This window comes from Anolis carolinensis, chromosome 3, assembly GCF_035594765.1.
Source record: "Anolis carolinensis isolate JA03-04 chromosome 3, rAnoCar3.1.pri, whole genome shotgun sequence".
Classification (NCBI taxonomy): domain Eukaryota; kingdom Metazoa; phylum Chordata; class Lepidosauria; order Squamata; family Dactyloidae; genus Anolis; species Anolis carolinensis.
This window is the reverse complement of record NC_085843.1, coordinates 195,075,282-195,093,461: the sequence shown is the minus strand read 5'-3', so window position 1 is coordinate 195,093,461 and position 18,180 is coordinate 195,075,282. Positions and strand designations below refer to the sequence as shown.

At 40.9% G+C, this 18,180-nt stretch overlaps 1 protein-coding gene across 1 annotated transcript in view; it reads left to right on the top strand.

Moving 5' to 3' along the window:
• Positions 1 to 9,039: 9,039 nt before the first annotated feature.
• cpxm2 (carboxypeptidase X, M14 family member 2) overlaps positions 9,040 to 18,180 on the top strand; it is a 97,705-nt gene continuing 88,564 nt past the window's right edge. The window contains exon 1 of the mRNA XM_003218602.4: positions 9,040 to 9,598. Coding sequence (XP_003218650.3) covers positions 9,274 to 9,598 — 325 coding nt within the window. The 5' untranslated portion in view covers positions 9,040 to 9,273. The remainder of the gene's footprint in view (positions 9,599 to 18,180) is intronic.

The following is an 18,180-nucleotide window of genomic DNA, read 5'->3' as shown; positions in this document are numbered from 1 at the left end:
GGTTATGAAAAATAAAAAGTAAATATGTCAATGTAAACAGAAGGTTTATCACCATCTTTAAATTAAAATAAATTGCTGTGTAATAAGGCTGCCACGCAGGCTTGAATAAAACAATAACAGTATCTTTATTCAGGTTCAAGAGTTCAAACACATATATAGGGCAACAATATGCAACAGTCCTTTTAAATATGCCTCATCTCTTTTTTAAATAGTCAAACTTTGGAGAGCACGACAGCCATTACATTCCTGACCAAAAATTCCTGACAGCCTCTTTCCTCCACTTTCCAGAAGAGCACAATATGAAATGTAATGTCAGTTAGAAAAACCGTTGGTCTGCCTCTGCCAAGCCAGAGGCAGCAACCAATCAGAATGCTGGCTGGCTCAGCAGCTGTTGCCATAGCAACCCTTTCCAGTGAACTCATCACAATATGGAGTCTTTATTTCATATTCCCTCACAGAGTCTTAGTGGTGGGGCTGTAAATGACTACAGGACATATCCATCCACCATTCACCATCTGCTCTTCCATACAAAGCCACAATAACTATATTTAAGAAACTAGAACTGATGCGGTCTATCCAATGCAATTTTCTGAATCAGTACCCCCCCTGAAAAAAACCCCCAAAACCCTAAAAACCAAGAGACTAAGAAAATTTTGTTGTTGTTGGGCTGTGTAATAATACAAGATGATAACACCCACCTGAAAGACCTTCAACAGATAATATTCATTGGCTTAGTAAACAGAAATCTATTCAATGACTTTCCAAAAAAGAACAGAAAGAGGTCAACCTAGTCTCCCATGGCAAGGAATTCCATGTTCTGGGAGTAGCTACAAAGAAGGCTATCTGCCATGTCTTCACAGAACATATATGTCGTGGTGGTGATGGTGGAGGAGGAGGAATTGAGAGAAAGTCATTACCAAGAAATATTAAAATTTATGTAGGTTGATACTGAGATATTGTATTTCATGATTGTTTGAGACTGCTCCAACACTGCTTCAGACTTGCTCAGACAATGGATATAAGGATATTGATCTGAAACCTTAGGCGTGATTTAAGGATTGTTTTATTTTTTTTTCCTTCAGAGTCATAGGATTTGTTGCCTAGGCAAACATCGTTTTGAGCCTGTTACTTTAGAAAACTGAAGGTTAAAAATTGTTCCAAGTAACACACAGGAAAGAGCTTTAAAATAGGAATGTGCTGCCAAGTAGCCATTCCAGCACTTGTGCTGGTCCCATTAAACATCTTCCATCTATTTCCCAACATACTATTTCATTCTCCAAAAGAGACAATCTAGCTATACTCCCAGTCAGCCAAGCAGGAAAGGAAATCGCTTTGACTCTTTTGATGTTTCCTTTTCACTGGCAGGAATATACAAATTTGATGGAATCAGGAGTGTTTGCCAAATGCTTACTCTTTTTTCTTTCTTTCTTCTAAATGTTAGTGGACTTCTAATCATCCCACACCACTGGCAACATTTGCCATGCTAATAGGAGTTAGTTTCCACCATGCCAACTCATGTGCTTTAGGTATCGAATAGTGTGAGTGTTGAAAGTGGCCTAAAGTTGTCAATTTTCCATCCAAAATGTGGACTGAACTTGCCTGGATTGGAGGATATGTGTGTTGGCACATGACCAGCAATGCATGTAGAGACACATATCAAAAAAGTAAGACACTGGTTTCTTTTGAAGCAGAAAACTGAAACTGGTCCCTCTCAAAATGCATGCAGGTATACACAAGAATCAGAAACTGAAACCGTATGTGTATAAATACACATATTTTATTTCTTCATTTGGTAAATGCATGTAAGAAAGGCATTCATCTCCATGTAATTCACTACCACCATGGAGCTGATACAAAATGAGAGCTGAATTAGATGACTCTCTTTTGAATTTGAGTTCAAGAAAAAAAAATCAAGAGCATCCTTGCTTACAGATGGATTTTCCCCTTTCATGCTTTTCAGTCTGTGTTGTAAACATGCATCAAGGAGCTGCTTTCAAGATCTTTTCCAGCTGGCAACAACTTCCATGAATAATGTAAGGTTACTGTACAGCCAATAAGGTTCTTGATTTGAAAAATACTGATTTTTATATACTAACGTAAGTTGGAAAGGCAACAAATAAGGGAACACATACATTTAAGATGATTATGCAATTAAAATCTGATGTCACCTGACTTAATTGCAAGACTTACACCTTGGAAGGCATTTTATTCTGAATTAATATCAGTAAAACTTATCAAGTATTTGGGGGTGGAAAGGGAATGAAAATATACATAAATTGACATCCTGTTAATGAGTTACAATAGCATAAATTAGGCTTATACCATTGCAACACACTTTTTTGATTGTTATAGAGATTGCATTTTTCTGCTGACCATACAATGACCAACCTTTTCCAACTCACCTTTTCTTGAGTAAAGCCCCTTCAACCATTTCCTGGTGGGTGAGAAGGGGGCACTCATCTGGACGTTCAGCATTGGGAACCTCATGAGGATTCCTGGAGGTGCCAGGGGATTCCCATTGCTATGCATTCAGCTAGAAGAAGACTGCTGGATGCTTGTCTGCTGTTACTCTGATTCCCCAGTGGTTAGGAAATGGTTGTCTTTGGGGGGGGGGGGGGTACAGCTAAGAAAAGTAGGTTGGGGTTGGATGGGAGATGCATCACAGTCAAATATTTTAGCTACATTTTAGGATCCGAGATCTTGGCCAGAACTTGGTTTTTGGCAATCATAAGTCAATGCCAAGTTCTAAGCACTGGACTCTAATTCTGGAGATCGACTCTCAAATCCCTGCTCAGCTTTCGAAAACCATTGGACAATCTTGGGCAAATCAGCCCCTGTGATTGGCTTGTCTTGTAGTCAATGTATATGTCATCATATGCTGGAATTAATATGAATATGAACATGGGAAAGTACTATTTTTGGCTTAGCCAGAAAAATGCAATGACGTTTATTTTCCTTCTTAAAACAGCTGTAAAATTTTTGTTCCCCAACAAATAAGTAACATATATAGTAAAAGGTATTTTAGAAACTAAGGACTTCATCACATGCAATAAAATCAGCATTTCTACACATTTAAGAAATGGCTGCAGGCAGAACCCATCATATAACGCAGGTTCGTGCAGTCAGTTCCAGGTATTTCATCATTTCTAAAGTATGTCTTTTCCTACACTTCCTAAGTCCACTGACAATCAATTTCTTTTTCAATTCTTCACGTAGAGATATGTAAAAATGCTCAGTTTTCCATGAGATGGGCATTCTCCCTTGCTTGCTTGTAAATATAAAGATGATGTCATCATGGAGGGAGGAGCTGAGATGGGCAGCATTGATTCCTTTCTTTTACAATTACTGTTTTGGGACCAAGGAGGAAGAAATTGTAGTTTTTATATATTTTAAAATGTAAAATAAACAGACTTACCTTTTGAATTGAGAACTCTCTGTAGTTACAAAAACGAGAAATTGTAATATCCAAAGAAAATGGGTGAGGAGACAGTGGGAGGAGAAATATGTCTCCCATGTGATGAGAAGGCAAACAGATAATGAGAAAAGTAAGTGGAAAGAGGGAAACTATGTGATGGGAGAGGACAATCATCCATTTAATTTTAAAATGGGGCTTTGCAAAGTTTAAGGGAAAAACAACAATCCCAAATGCTTTACTTTTCCTATGGGGTGAAGTTCTTAGGGATATTTCCAACATTTTAATTAATATTTCTTTGTTGAAAGCCTCAGAAACAGCTGAGATAGCAAAATGAAGGCTTTGGGTGTCCAGATATATTATCGAGGACCACAGGATAAGAAGAGGAACAACATTAAATGGAAGTCATCCATAACATACCGTGTTTCCCCGAAAATAAGACAGTGTCTTATATTATTTTTTGCTCCCAAAGATGCGCTAGGTCTTATTTTCAGGGGATGTCTTATTTTTCCATGAAGAAGAATTCACATTTATTGTTGCACAAAAAAAGAACATTTATTATATACTATATAGTAGTTGTGATCACAAACCAACATAACCAAACCAGACAAACTGACTCCTGTCAAGAATTTCTTGTTACTACCATTATTTCCAAATACAACTGGTATGTACATTTACCAATCCTGCATGCTATGGTGTTTTGTTTGGCGGGTGCTGGGCATGCTTCCAAATAAAAACTTTGCTAGGTCTTACTTTCGGGGGAGGCCTTATATTGAGCAATTCAGCAAAACCTATACTAGGTCTTATTTTTTGGGGATGTCTTATTTTCGGGGAAACAGGGTAGCTGTCTGAAAATGGCTTCTCAACAGTTGCCATCTCAAATGTAGACAGAAAAATGTGTAGCTCAATTTCATCGAGATTCTCCAAACAACAACAACAGCAACAAAACTTTATTTATATACCGCTCTATCTCCCCGGAAGGGACTCAGAGCGGCTTGCAACAAAGGTAAGCATTCAATAACAACATAAAAATATACAACACCACTATAATAAAAACATAAACATAATTACAATTAAAACAAATATACCAATTTAAAATAGAACTAGTTTCAGGATTACTACATTGGGTGAGATTTGGCTACCAATGGACAGTGTTCCAGGATGAACCAGGACAACTGTGAGGACTGGGATAGGGCTAATGCAACAAAGTAACATAGAGCCAGTGGGTAAATAAAGTTCAACTGATCACAAGGATAGGGCCTGGGTTACTCGACTTCAAGGCCTGCTGAGTAGCTATAGGATGGCTAGGCTAGCGCAATATAGTATCAAAGGGCCGGGGAAGTGGGTAAAGTGCATGGCAGGGTCCTATCTGGTGGCCAAGGTAGGAACTGGGACCTGGGATTAATCACTTTCAAAGGCCTGCTGAAACCACCAGGTTTTCAGGTCCCTGCAGAAGGAGGATAGTGATGGGGCTTGCCTTTTCTCTTTGGGGAGGACATTCCAAAGGCGGGGGGGGGGGCATCATCGAGAAGGCCCTTGAGACAATGGTGGGAGGGAGGGCCTCCAAAGGTTCAAATGAAGTGTGTTTGTCACTTCTGTTTCTGCTCATCTCACTGGCAGGAATAACTGCAGGAGCCAATCTTTTAACCACACGTCCACCATCCACCATATTGCATCAGACCTAGTATCATTCCAGGAAAACTGTAGGACAGAAATATGGTTGTCAAAAGTAATTAAAATCATATAAATTAAGAAATGTACGAGGGCTACCCAGAAAGTAGATTATGTTTTGGAATTAAAAATGAACAAAGTATAGAAGAAAACATTTACCATATGCAGTTGAAAGCCATATCCAAATACCACATCTCAACATAGTTGACATTCAAATCTAGGCAGTTATCATAGCAATGAATGAGCTTGGAAAGTTTTTCCCCACAAAACTTTCTCGCTTGCATCTTCAACCTGTTGTCGACCGCGCTTTAGGGGATCGGGCCCTTAAGGAGAGTCCCGATCCGGTCCTGAGAGAACGGACCTTGGCGGAGCCAATAGGAAAATATGAGCCGCAATACAACCTGAAGCCGAAATGAAGAAGGTCCGCCAAAGTTGAAGGAAAATCCGCCAAGGAGTCTTTATTGAGCGATTCAGCTGAAAAGGACTCTAGTAGTGATCATTCAGTCTACTAGGGTACCATATAACCAAAATAAAGCCATATTTATACAAAGTTCCAGTCTGACAGCCCTTTGAATTTCCCGCCCCACTCCCCCGCCCATCTGATCGCTGGTAGGCTAGAAGGTTGAACGAGGCGGGCTTTCGTTTCCCGCCTTCCTCTGTTGGCCCAATAGGGAGCTGCTTTTTGTCCCCACTCGAGCCAATCAGGAAGGAGAAGGCGGGAGTTACTGAAACAATGAAGTGACAGGGCAGGAAATATCAGATTAATTCCTGCTAGACCGATTTCTAAAGGGATTAATGGCAGCAATCATGGGTGTCCGGGTTTCTGTCACGTATACAGATTTTAGATATGCCTTGGGGTGTCAGAGGCGGAAGTAAAGGATGGGTGGTAATGAGCCATATTTACAGGCTCTGCAGGGCGCCTTCCTGAGGTGTCCTGGTTTTTCCTTTGGATGAGGTATGACAATGTTTGCCTTGGGGCGAATCACCTTTAGGTCAATACTCCGAATTCGGCGACTCAAGCCCTATATTGTCCATGCAATCTGAATTTGATTGGGTTAAGTGGTGTCGGATTATCCTTTTGTTTTTAGGAAGGGAAGCCTGGGTCATAGGATCTGGGGTTCAGGTTGGGTTCAAAATATTTCCTATTTGATTTCATGATTTGACAATTATATGAAATAAAATGAAAAATAAAATAAAGTTGGAATATAAACCCTGCTGGGAAAAATACATATTTTCCGGGGATCCCAAAGAGTACAAATACATATAGGCAGATAGATAGATTTCAAGGAAATAAGGGAGAATCCATAAAGGTGGGTTACATTGCATAAAGGGGAATCATGAATGATATAAACAATTGAAAACATTTGATAAGAACGAAGTTCACAACATCTGGGGAACCCAATATGGAAATTCATAAAAGTGGAGTTTTAGCAGCATGATTTCACAATTCATGAAGTTAGCCCAACGATTAGAAATTCATACAACAGTGATTCATGAGGGTGTCCAGGTACATAGAATATGAAAATTCACGGATACATTGGGAAAAGAGTTCATCTGTGGTGGAAGGAATTCATAGAAATAGCATGGGGAAGAGGTACATGTGGGTTGCAGTCTTTGGAAATATAGGATTTCATAAGTTCAGGGGTAGGTCTGGGAAGAGTGTCCCTTTCATTCATAAAATTATGAAGGTATGAATGAAACGTGGAGGGCGCCCGTCCAGGCACCCTCCTGGCAGCTGTAGAGAGGGTGAAGGTCCTTGGAGAACTATATCTCCCCAGCGGGAGAGCGATCCCCCATCCACAGTTCGCAGAAAGGGACCAGTGATCTCTTAAAACCATCCCGCGGGTCGCGGGGAGAGGAAAGTCCGGGATAAGGCTGGAAGAGAGCAGTCTGGCTTGAAAAGAGCAATCGGTTCCGTTTGACAGTCAGCTGATGAGGTGCCGAGAACTGGACCGATTTTGGTTCCGCTGGTGGTCCTTGAGTCAGGAGCCTTAGAAAGGGTTAGGACTAAAAGAAGAGCGTGCTAGGGGTAATTTTGATAAAGATATGAGCCAATTTGTATCGTCCACCGTATTAATCTATGGCGGAGGAGCCTCAGCCAGAGTTAAAAGGACGGACGGGTTAGAGAGAGAGAGAGAGAGGAGATTTCGTGCAAAGAAGGAGTCAGGGAAAGACACAAAATAACCAGATAGAGAGTGTTACTGTTAAAAATGAATGCTACTTTTATTGGGGGGATTTGTTACATAGTTCAGGGAAGGGGAAAGGGAAGAAGAAAAGTTCTTTTAATAATAGTCTGCTGCGGTCCCGCTCCGTTCCTTTGGTGATGGATCTGCGGAACTCTCCGCTGCGGGTTCAAATCAATTTGAAAGCTGGCGCCTCGGTCATCAAACCCTTTCCCACAGCATCGACAAAATGCTGCATTGCCACTTGGTTGAGGACACTACCATTAGCCCAGAAAAGCCACGCCACTTGGAGGAGTGGAGGAGGCGTGTGGTTGGGGCGATCCCTCCCTCCCCTCTGTCCTGTGCACCTCCTCCACACCACCTGTTCTTTGCCTCGGACGGACCCGGCCGCCTGGCCCCCTTCCTCCTGCCGCCGTGAGTGGCTCCTGTGACAAAGAACAGGCAAAGTGGAGGAGGCACGCAGGACAGAGGGGCTGGAGGGATCACTCCAACCAAATGGACCTTCTTCTCCCTTGGACTGCGCCAGGACTAGAAAGGCGAGTGGCAGGCCCTAGAGGGAGGGGCCCCACATGGGGATTGGCCTCTGAGGGTGCAGGGACTAGGCCCTTTCTGGGCTTCGCCCCTCTTCTCATCTCAGCCCTGCCTCCCAATAATCAAGCTCTTTTTGGGAAGTGGTGTGGCTTTTCTAGGCTAATGGTAGCATCCTCAACCAAGCGGCAATGCAGCGTTTTGGCGACGCTGATCAGCTATGGGAAAGGGTTGAGGTGGGAAAGTGGGAAAGTTTTGTGGGGGAAAACTTTCCAAGCTCATTCATTGCTATGATAACTGCCTAGATTTGAATGGCAACTATGTTGAGCTGTGGTATTTGGATGTGGCTTTCAACTGCATATGGTAAATGTTTTCTCCTATACTTTGTTCATTTTTAATTCCAAAATGTAATCTACTTTCTGGATAGCCCTTGTAATACAAAATAGTCAGAGAAATGTTTTATTCCCTGATTCTTCCCCTGCATCCCTCTGTATGTGTGGATGTAGAGAGAGAAAGATGGGGGGCAGGAGAACAAAATATCAATTTTTGGGGGGAGGGAAAGGGAGATTTTTGAGAAGTTTAAGCTGAGTTTTAAAAGTAATAAACAGAAGGGAAGAAATTGATATAAATCTAGAAGAGAAAAGGCAGTGGTGGATTGCTGTTCAAATAGGCCAAATATCCTGATTGTTAACCTCTTAATCCTGCAAGGGTTTCTAGGGGGCAATTCAAAATATAAAGTTTCTATGCTCTTGACAGTCTGCACCTGTTTTCTATCAAGTGCTGGAGGAGGAGAAGGAATTTTCACAAGCATGTTTTCCTCTTCTTTCCATGGAATCTGGATGACGACGGCCATCTAATTTTCTGTAGAGGGGGAGGGAAAAGAAACCAGAGGAGAATTTTTTTTTCTCTTTCCACACTTTCATCTGCACATATTAACCCTGCATTATAATCCCAGCAAGAGAAAAGATGCATTTCTAAAAGAGATTTGGGGAAGTAGTCCTGTGACCAATAGTTCATTTCTGTGAATAAACAGCATGTTCAGACTCGGCATTCTAGCTGCGTTCATTTGTAAGCACCACAAATCTTGTAAGCCAAGAGCTTTATTAAAGTTTTTATAAAGCAAGGAGGGGGGGGGGAAGAGAAAGAGGGGAGGAATTTCAGAGATTTGGCCAGAGAATCACACCTGCCAAGTGCTAGCTCTCTTCTCTCCTATATGTCTGCATATGTGTCTGGCTGGGGAGCTCTAGTGATCACATGAAGCGCAGGCAACAGCTCCCTCCTTTCATTTCCAGTCCTCACTCCCACTTCACTTCTTGCAACTTTTGCAAACTCATCCAAAGCAGAAGCACTTATCCCAGACTCTGCTCTTGATCTTGGGAGTCACTAACAGCCAAGTTCTCTGTTTTTCCTTGCTGCTGAAACTTGACTGGATATTCACAAGGGAGCTTTTTTGGTGCAATAAAAGAAAAGGAATTGAAAATGAGTTCCTTTCTCAAGCAAGCCTCTTGTGCTCAGTTCTGTCTTGTGATATGTGTTTTTGATCTGACACTGCTTGGGGACACGATTTGGGGTCTCCCTATGGAAGACCAAGATTACTACCTGCAGGAGATTATCAACAGGGATCATTATTATTCCTTCCCTGATCCTAATGAGGAATTTTCACCTTTCACAGAACAGCCAAGGGAGGAAGAAGTGGAGCCTCCCGCAGAGACCGAAGAACCCCCAAGAATAAAACCAGTCAAGAAGGAGTTAAAATCAAAGAAAGCCAACAAAAAAGATAAATCCAGTCTGGAGACCCCATCAGGTAACTTTCTTTTTTCAGTTCCAAACTTTGAGCTTCCAAATAAGCTAATATCCCCAGGATAAAAGCTATGCTTCAAATGACGTTAAACACCCTCATACTAACAGCAGCTGTTACATTAATAGAGTTAGTGATCACGATGGTCTGAAAATCTAAATTTATCCTGAATCCATTATTTTGGGAAGACAGGATTGCTTTTGCTTTTCTTTCTCTCGTCATCTAAATTCTTTTAAGAAAAGTTTTCATATTATAACACCTTGCAGGTAGTTTGTAGGATTTTTCCTAGATAATTACAGGTGACATCTGAGTTGTTTGCTGTGTAAAATGGTCTTATTAAAACCAACGATAGAGTTGGACTGTATTCCGTGCTTAGATTACTTCATTTCATATGGATAATTTGTGATTTATCTTTTGGGGCAGACTGTGAACTACTGTTGAACTTCAAAACAAATCCTTCCAAAAAAACAGAACTAGAGATATTAAGGGATGGACAGTTTTATTTTGATTTTGTTTTAAATTACATTCTTGATTGTACCCTGTCCTGAAATCTTTAGCTACAGGGCAGAATATATGTGTTTCAGTAAAAGAAATGAACTTACTAAAATCATATTGTGATTTTTTTGAGGAAGATAATTAATGTAACCTAGTGGATAGTATGACTGTTCCTATTTGGGAGGTTGTATGTTTTCCGAGCTGTATGGTCATGTTCCAGAAGTATTCTCTCCTGACGTTTCGCCCACATCTATGGCAGGCATCCTCTGAGGAAAACATACAACCATCCTTTGATTCCAGCCATGAAAGCCTTCAACAACACATTGTTCCTATTTGGTTTCAACAAAGTTGTAGTTGCTGCTGCTTCTTTGCCTATACATACTGAGTATTTCTCATGTTTTGAATTTTGCTTTTGAAGGGATTTTGGAATACAAGTATTTACATATACATTTATATTTGCATATAAATGTCTTAGGAGTAGGACCCAAGTCTAAACATGAAATTCATTTATTTTTCCTACTCATCTTATCCCTATAGTCTTAAGGTAATTTTATACACAATATTTTACATGATTTTATGCATGAAGCAAAGCTTATGTACATTAAACTATTAGAAAACAAAGCTGTCATTCTCTCAGGCATCCATAGAGATAATTTGAGATTTTGGTGTATTTTGGATTTTGGGATGTCAGAGAAGGGATGCTAAACCTGTATTAAAAGTAGTTTTAGAGGTATTTGTCATTTGCACTTGTACTGTTTTCAGAGGGCTGTCATAATTGAATATAATGATTTCTCCAGAACTTCTTCAGGCACATTGCAATTTATGATTGAGTGGGAATTTGTGCCAGATTTTTTTTTCTTTTCAAAATCCATCTTTAGATGCCTTGTTGCTTGGGAAGCAAACAGTGACCTCCCTCCAAGTTACAGAAGTCATTTCTGACATCTGTGGTTAAAAATTGCACACATATTTTCACTATTTCGGATAGGAACCATATAGTGATGTCAAATGAAATAACTAAAATGTGTCACAACACATAATTTAGTGGCTTCGTTCTGGGTAATTACAAGGTATCATGTATGCCTTCTTCCTATTGGGACCTGAAATGTGAACACACTTCTTATCACCACTCCCACTTAGTATTTGGTTGGTGAGTTTTTTTGGGAGGCTACTACATTTTTGGTGTTACACATGGAATATAAAGGACTTGGATTTTTGCAGTTCTGTTAGAGCCGGCCCTAGGTATTTTTCAAGTGTAGGCGAACAGAATGTTGGCGCCCCCCCCCCCCCCAAATTTGTAATTTTACAAATTAAGCACCAAAACATCATGTTTTACAACAAATCAACAGAAAAAGCAGTCTCAACTGCGCCCCCATATGTTTTGTGCCCGAAATGACTGCTTAATTCACCTCATTGTTGGACCGGCTCTGAGTTATGTACACTGAGAAATATTTTTCTTAGATATAATTGATGGACCATGGAGAAGTATGCAGATTCTTTTTCTGTTGTGAAACACTTGCTCGAGGCTCACCTTGCTGAAATGTAACACTGGGATGGTTGTCTTTCCTTACCATGTTGTGTCTTCATGAAATATCTTTTTGGATATGATGATAATGATGGAGCATGGAAGTGTGGGAAGATGGGGTTGTGAGGGTATATGGAAATGCGCTCATGGGACTCTGGGTTGGTGAATCAGCACAAGTGCATGAATGGAGAAAGGGGTAATAACATGGGTTTTTCATGCCAGTACATATCTGGTTGCAATGATAGCATGACTGCCATGGAATAGAGCAGTGTGGTCCAACCTTCAGTTACCCGAGGGCCAATGAAACTGTAGTATAGGAATGTGAGGACCAGAGACATTCCAGAAAAAAAATTCTTAAAAACTTAAAGCAGTAAGAAGGGTAAACAATTTTTTCCAAATGTTAAATTAAAATATTTTTTCCAATTGGAAGGGCAAGGGCCAACAAAAATGAATTGGTGGGCTGCATATGGCCTGTGGGATGTGGGTTGGACCACACTGGAATAGAGGCTTTGTCTGATAAAGTACTTGGTGTACAGAAGGTTTAAGTTGAACGCTGTGTGAGGTGTTCTCACTGTATGAGTCCCTTTATACAAATTAACTACACAGGTTCCCCAAGGTGTTAATTTAACTATAAACAGAGCTTGGAAAAAAACTTCTAGGAAAATCCAAGTCTAGGAATTCCACTACCAACATGATAGGTTAACCATAGCAAAGAGTGGTCCATGATAATTTGGGATTCTGGGAATAGTAGTCCAAAAACAAACAAGCTAACAAACAAAATGAACATAATTAATATTTCTAACTGTTCTGACTAAGGGCAGAAAAGTATAGAACAAATACAGTTAACAATAATTAACCTTGATTTACAGCTATGAATATAGCTTTGGGGTTAACTCTCTATCATGGCATCCAAGAAAATGTTGATATAGTATACAGAAGACAATTTAACTGGCATTTTGTTTTCATTTTGCTTTGGCTCAATGGAGCTAAAGGCATGTTGGATTAATTAGGTGTTTGTAGCCCACAATCAGTGGGCCTGACTCTGAGCTGGAATGAAGGAAAGCCAAAGGATAAGAATTAGGAACATGTGATCTACCCGTTGGCTGAGCAGCTGGTTTCAATCAGTACTTGCTTTGAATAAACAGTTGGAACCAAAATTCATAATAGTCTGAAAGCTACAGCCAGTTACATATGCCACACACTTTTGATTAATTCAAACTAATAGGGATGGAGAGTTCGAATGCAGTTGATTCCAGCACTGTCACCGCAAAAAAGGGCACATCTTGTTTTTCTTCTATTTCTCTTGCTTCCAAATGAAAATCAGTTGTGACAGAGTTTTGTTCTACACAAATGAAGGCTTGCAAATCCAAAAAGATGAACTGACAGAACCACACCCTCCCCATCAACTAAATATTGACAGTGCCATTGTGAAGGAAATACATGCCCATGTATTTTCTAGGGCAGTGCAACTCAAAGGGCTTGTCCAGAGGCCGATGTTGGTCATGAGGTCATCGGTTTTGGGGCCTTGGTAAGTTTCCATGGATGAATGAAACAAGTGCAGCCAATGGGTAGAAATATAGGACTTGTACCTGGCAAATAGAGGGAGAAAACCTGGAGGCAGTGACAGACTTTATATTTCTAGGTGCGAAGATCACTGCAGATGCAGACTGCAGCCAGGAAATCAGAAGACGTTTACTTCTTGGGAGGAGAGCAATGGCCAACTTTGACAAAATAGTGAAGAGCAGAGACATCACACTGGCAACGAAGGTCCGCATAGTCAAAGCAATGGTATTCCACATAGTAACCTATGGATGCAAGAGCTGGACCATAAGGAAGGCTGAGCAAAGGAAGATAGATGCTTTTGAACTCTGGTGCTGGAGGAAATCCTGAGAGTGCCTTGGAGTGCAAGAAGATCCAACCAGTCCATCCGCCAGGAAATAATGCCCGGCTGCTCACTGGAGGGGAGGATATTAGAGGCAAAGCTGAAGTATTTTGGCCACATCATGAGGAGACAGGAAAACTTGGAAAAGATCACAATGCTGGGGAAAATGGAAGGAAAAAGGAAGAGAGGCCGACCAAGGGCAAGATGGATGGACGGTATCCTTGCAGTGACTGGCTTGACCTTGAAGGAACTGGGGGCGGTGACGGCCGACAGGGAGCTCTGGCGTGGACTGGTCCATGAGGTCACGAAGAGTCAGAGACGATTAAATGACTGAGCAGCAGCAACCTGGCACATTGGGAGAAAAGTCTTAGTAGTCCTTTACATCAAAAACTTTAGATGTGCTGCACTGGTGCATAAATTTTATGTGGTAGCCTTATGTAATGGTTAGGAAGTAGAAGTAGAACTTGGGAAATGCAGGTTCAAGCTCCCCAAGCTATCAAACTTCTTCTTTCATACATTTATATCCCATCCTTCTCACCCCCGAGGGGAGGGGGAGGGGAGACTCAGGACGGCTTCAGAACTGGCAACCATTAAATTCGAAACACAAATATAAAACAATAACAGTTTAAACAAATAAATAAAAACATCAGTTATAAAAGCATCATTTAAAATTACCCAAATTCAAGTCATAATCCAGATCTGTCCATTGTCAGTCACATAAATCATTCTCATTATCACTGCATCTGCTGCTCAAATGCTTGGTCCCACATCGATGTTTTAAGTTTTGTCCTAAAGGACAGGACAGAGGGGGCTGCCCTGATTTCATTAGGGGAAAAGCTCCAGAGACGAGGCACCACCACTGAGAAGACTCTGTCTCTCATCCCCACCAATCGCACTTGCAAGGGTGGTGGGACCGAGAGCAGGGCCTCCCCCGATGATCTTAACCTCCGAGGTGGATCATAGAGAGAGATATGTTCGGACAAGTAAGCTGGACCAGAACCATTTAGGGCTTTATAGGCTAAAGCCAGCACTGGCAGCCAGTGGAGTTGATGTATCAGGGGGTGTTATGCTCTCTGAACGCCACTCCAGTTAGCAATCTGGCTGCTGCCCGCTAAACTAATTGAAGGTTTTGAATAGACTTCAAAGGCAGATTTCCCAAGTTATAGTCACAACTGGTGCACAAGTTTTAATTGTACAAAAAAAAACCCTAGCTACTGCCGAGACCTGGGGTTCCAGGCTCAACAATGAATCTAGGATCACTCCCAAGCTACAAGTCTTGTGTCTCTGTGTGTCAGTCCAGCCTACCTTGCAGAAAGCTGAAGTAGAGAAGAGGAGAACTTTGAATGCAAAGGAGGGAGACTGCAATATGGGTAACTACTACTTAATTAATAAAAAGATAAGTATGCTTGTGGATGGATAAGTTGCTGGGAAGCAACTTGTACAATATCCACATGTGTAATATACCATGTGAAGTGCAAGTGGCAATTATAATTTAAAAACATAGATACTGTGACCATTTTGGTGATAGGATCAGTATTATTCATATAATTGGGACTCATATGTTGCTATGAAATACTGTGAGTATTCCATAGCAATTTTTCCAGTCTACAGCCTCAGGATGTTGTTGGACTAAAACCATAAGTACTCAAGGCCATTTCTCACTCTGGTTGGATAGTCCACCCTCTGAATGTTGCCTCTGACAAAGGCTGTGTCTAAAGCAGTAAAAAAAATCCAGGTTTTATAATTATTACACACCTCCTACCCTGTCCTTATTGTAGCATAAAACAAAATGTGCATCCTCTATTCCCAATATAAAGATCTTTTTTGGCAGAAGAAGGTGCCATATGAAGCTGTTTAAAATGAGAACTAAGTTTTCCTTCCAAGTAAGGCTAGGATAAAAATATCTAGCCATGGTTGCCAGATGTACTTTATTTAAGGGAACATTCCTTACTATGCAATGTCTCCTGGCCAAATGTCACTTTTCCATAACATTCCTAGGAGAAAGTGGGCATTTCAAGATGGATTATGTTTCTAATTTTTCAAATGGTGATGTGCCAAACCTACAAATCTTAAAGTACCTTTTTGAGTTTTATGTGCAATTTCCTTTCTTGAACTAAAACTACTTCCCCTATATTTGTGTTTGTTTTTATAACAGTCAAACAAATACAGTTCATTTCTGCTCATTTCCTGTTGTACTCTGAGATTGTAATAATGTGCAGTATTAACACTTTTGTGAGTAATCTTGTTCAACTTATGATATTGCCAGTTTAAATGTCATCCTTAGACCTATAATGAGTGCAAAAAAAAAGAGATGATCTTCTTTGTGCCTATTTAGGATACCACCCTGTTGTGCCCCTTAAATAAATAAAGACGTAGAACTATATTACAGCGGGCCCATGGACCTGCTGGAATTTTGTTCCAGGATTCTCCTTGTATGACAAAATCTATGGATGTTCAAATTTCTTTATATATAATGGCAAAGTAAAATTGTGTCTCTTATATAAAATGCCAAATTCAAAGGATAGTCAGGGATAGTAAAATCCATGGGTGCAGAATCCATAGATTTGAAGGGCTAGCCGTACATGTACCACATATACCCATGTATAAGTCGACATCACCTTATATATCTGGATTTTATTAGTGGATTTTAACTTGTATTTTAACTGTGTATCTTATATGTCTTTTAATAATGTTTTATTTCCTTTTTATTGATGTATCCTGCCTCAAGTCGCAGGGAGAGGCGGGTAATAAATTCATTATTATTATTGTTATTATTTTTATTATTATTGACACAACAACATTGTATGACACAGCAAACAAGATAGATATGCTGGATTTCATATCACAAAATCACAAGTTGAACACTTCCCAAGCGTCTAGGACTGTGTGATGTATTTTCGGATGATGCGCGCAGATCCCAGTAGGGTGACCTTTTGCAGTTGGCAGATCGTAATTTTGTCAATGTCTTATTGTTTCCAAATGCCAGCTGAGATCTTTTGGCATGGCACCCAATGTGCCAATCACCACCGGGACCACTTGTACTGGTTTCTGCCAGAGTCTTTGAAGTTCAATCTTGAGGTCCTGGTAGCGGCTGAGTTTTTCCTGTTATTTTTTGTCAATGCGACTGTCACCTGGGATGGCAACATAAATGATCCAAACCTTTTTCTTTTCCACAACTGTGATGTCTGATATGTTGTGTTCTAGAACTTTGTCAGTCTGGATTCGGAAGTCCCACAGTATCTTACTATTATGATTATTAGATATGAATATAAAATGAAGGCTAGTTTTGAGGTTAAAATTATGGATTTTATATGGGGCCTCTGCCATTTCCCCACCCACACATTCAAAAGGACAGAAGATGTGCCATGAGGGAGAGAATGGGGCAGGTAGATCAGTGCTTCTTTTAGGTTCTCCTAGGATACTCGAAGCTCTTGTCTTTTGCTGATCTACTTCTCAGTTGATGTTAACCAAATGTTTTGGTTATTGATACCAATACCAATTGAATGATGGGGAATTCTGAAAGGATATGAAATGAGGGCCACGAGGAAAAGAGTGCAAAGCTGGACTGAGAATTGGCAGTAGAGCTTTCTTACAATACCTTTGGTACGTTTGGGAGCCTGTAACGGTAAGATCCCCCCCCCCCCCAGTACGAAATCCATCCGCAATGAAAGCAAGTGGGAGCAGGTCTCAGCTCCTCCTCCCCATTTGGCATCACAGATTAATCTTTTTGATTTTCCGTTACTTTCCTGATTCTTTTTATTTGGTGGGACTGACTGGGAGTTGGGGACCTGAGGGACGGTGGGTGGGGTGTGCGCGTGTTTAGGGGCTTTCACCCTTTTGGCTTCTTTGTCTCTTTCCCTTCCTCTCCTTCAGGACATACTCCTAAAATATTACTATTGATAATAGTAATCCCAACAAACAAAAGAGAAGCCTACCTCTCATATAGAGTAGAAAGTAAAAACAGCTTTAAGGAAGCAAAACCACAAGCAGAAAGGAGATTACAGGCAAGAGAGGGGATTTTTAAGGTAGTCCAGGGATGATAGCTCCACTGAGCTCCAGGTCATCGCTCTTCCTTCCTTGTGCCTCTTTAAAATGCCTTGGAAATCTCTGTGGAGTGCTGCTGGTGCTGGGAGAGAAAGCACACATGCTTGCCTCTCCTCTAGTGTAGAACAGCTTTAAGAAGCATTAAACCTGGTCTCTTCCTTTACAAACAGAAGGGAAAGGGAAAGGGGAAGGGAAAGAATGGTAACTCTGATGCTTTTTAAAATCCATATCTTATTGAAGGATATGGAAGGGGAGCCTGTGGAAAAGTCCACCTTCCCCAGTAATGGGCTGGATAGGATGCTTTCTTAACCCCGTTGCTGACACCCAGGCTTCCTTGAAGGGAAAAAAAAGAAAGGCTCCCAGAGGAAAGAGGGCCTTGTAAGTTCCCCATTGCCACCAATGGGCAGAAAAGAACTGTTGTTTTTTTTCGGCTGCAGGATGAAAATGCCCACTTGGCAGCACACCCATTTTCGGGAGGGGCTGGAAAATGGATATGGCTGGCTTCCGGTATCCAGAAAGCAGAAACTGATAGTGATTTACCAAAAATGCACAAACCTAATAGCAGTACGAATGGAATGGGTAGAGATAGAATATTTGGCAATCAATAGTTTAAAATAACTTGAAATGCTTTGTCTAAGGTCAGTC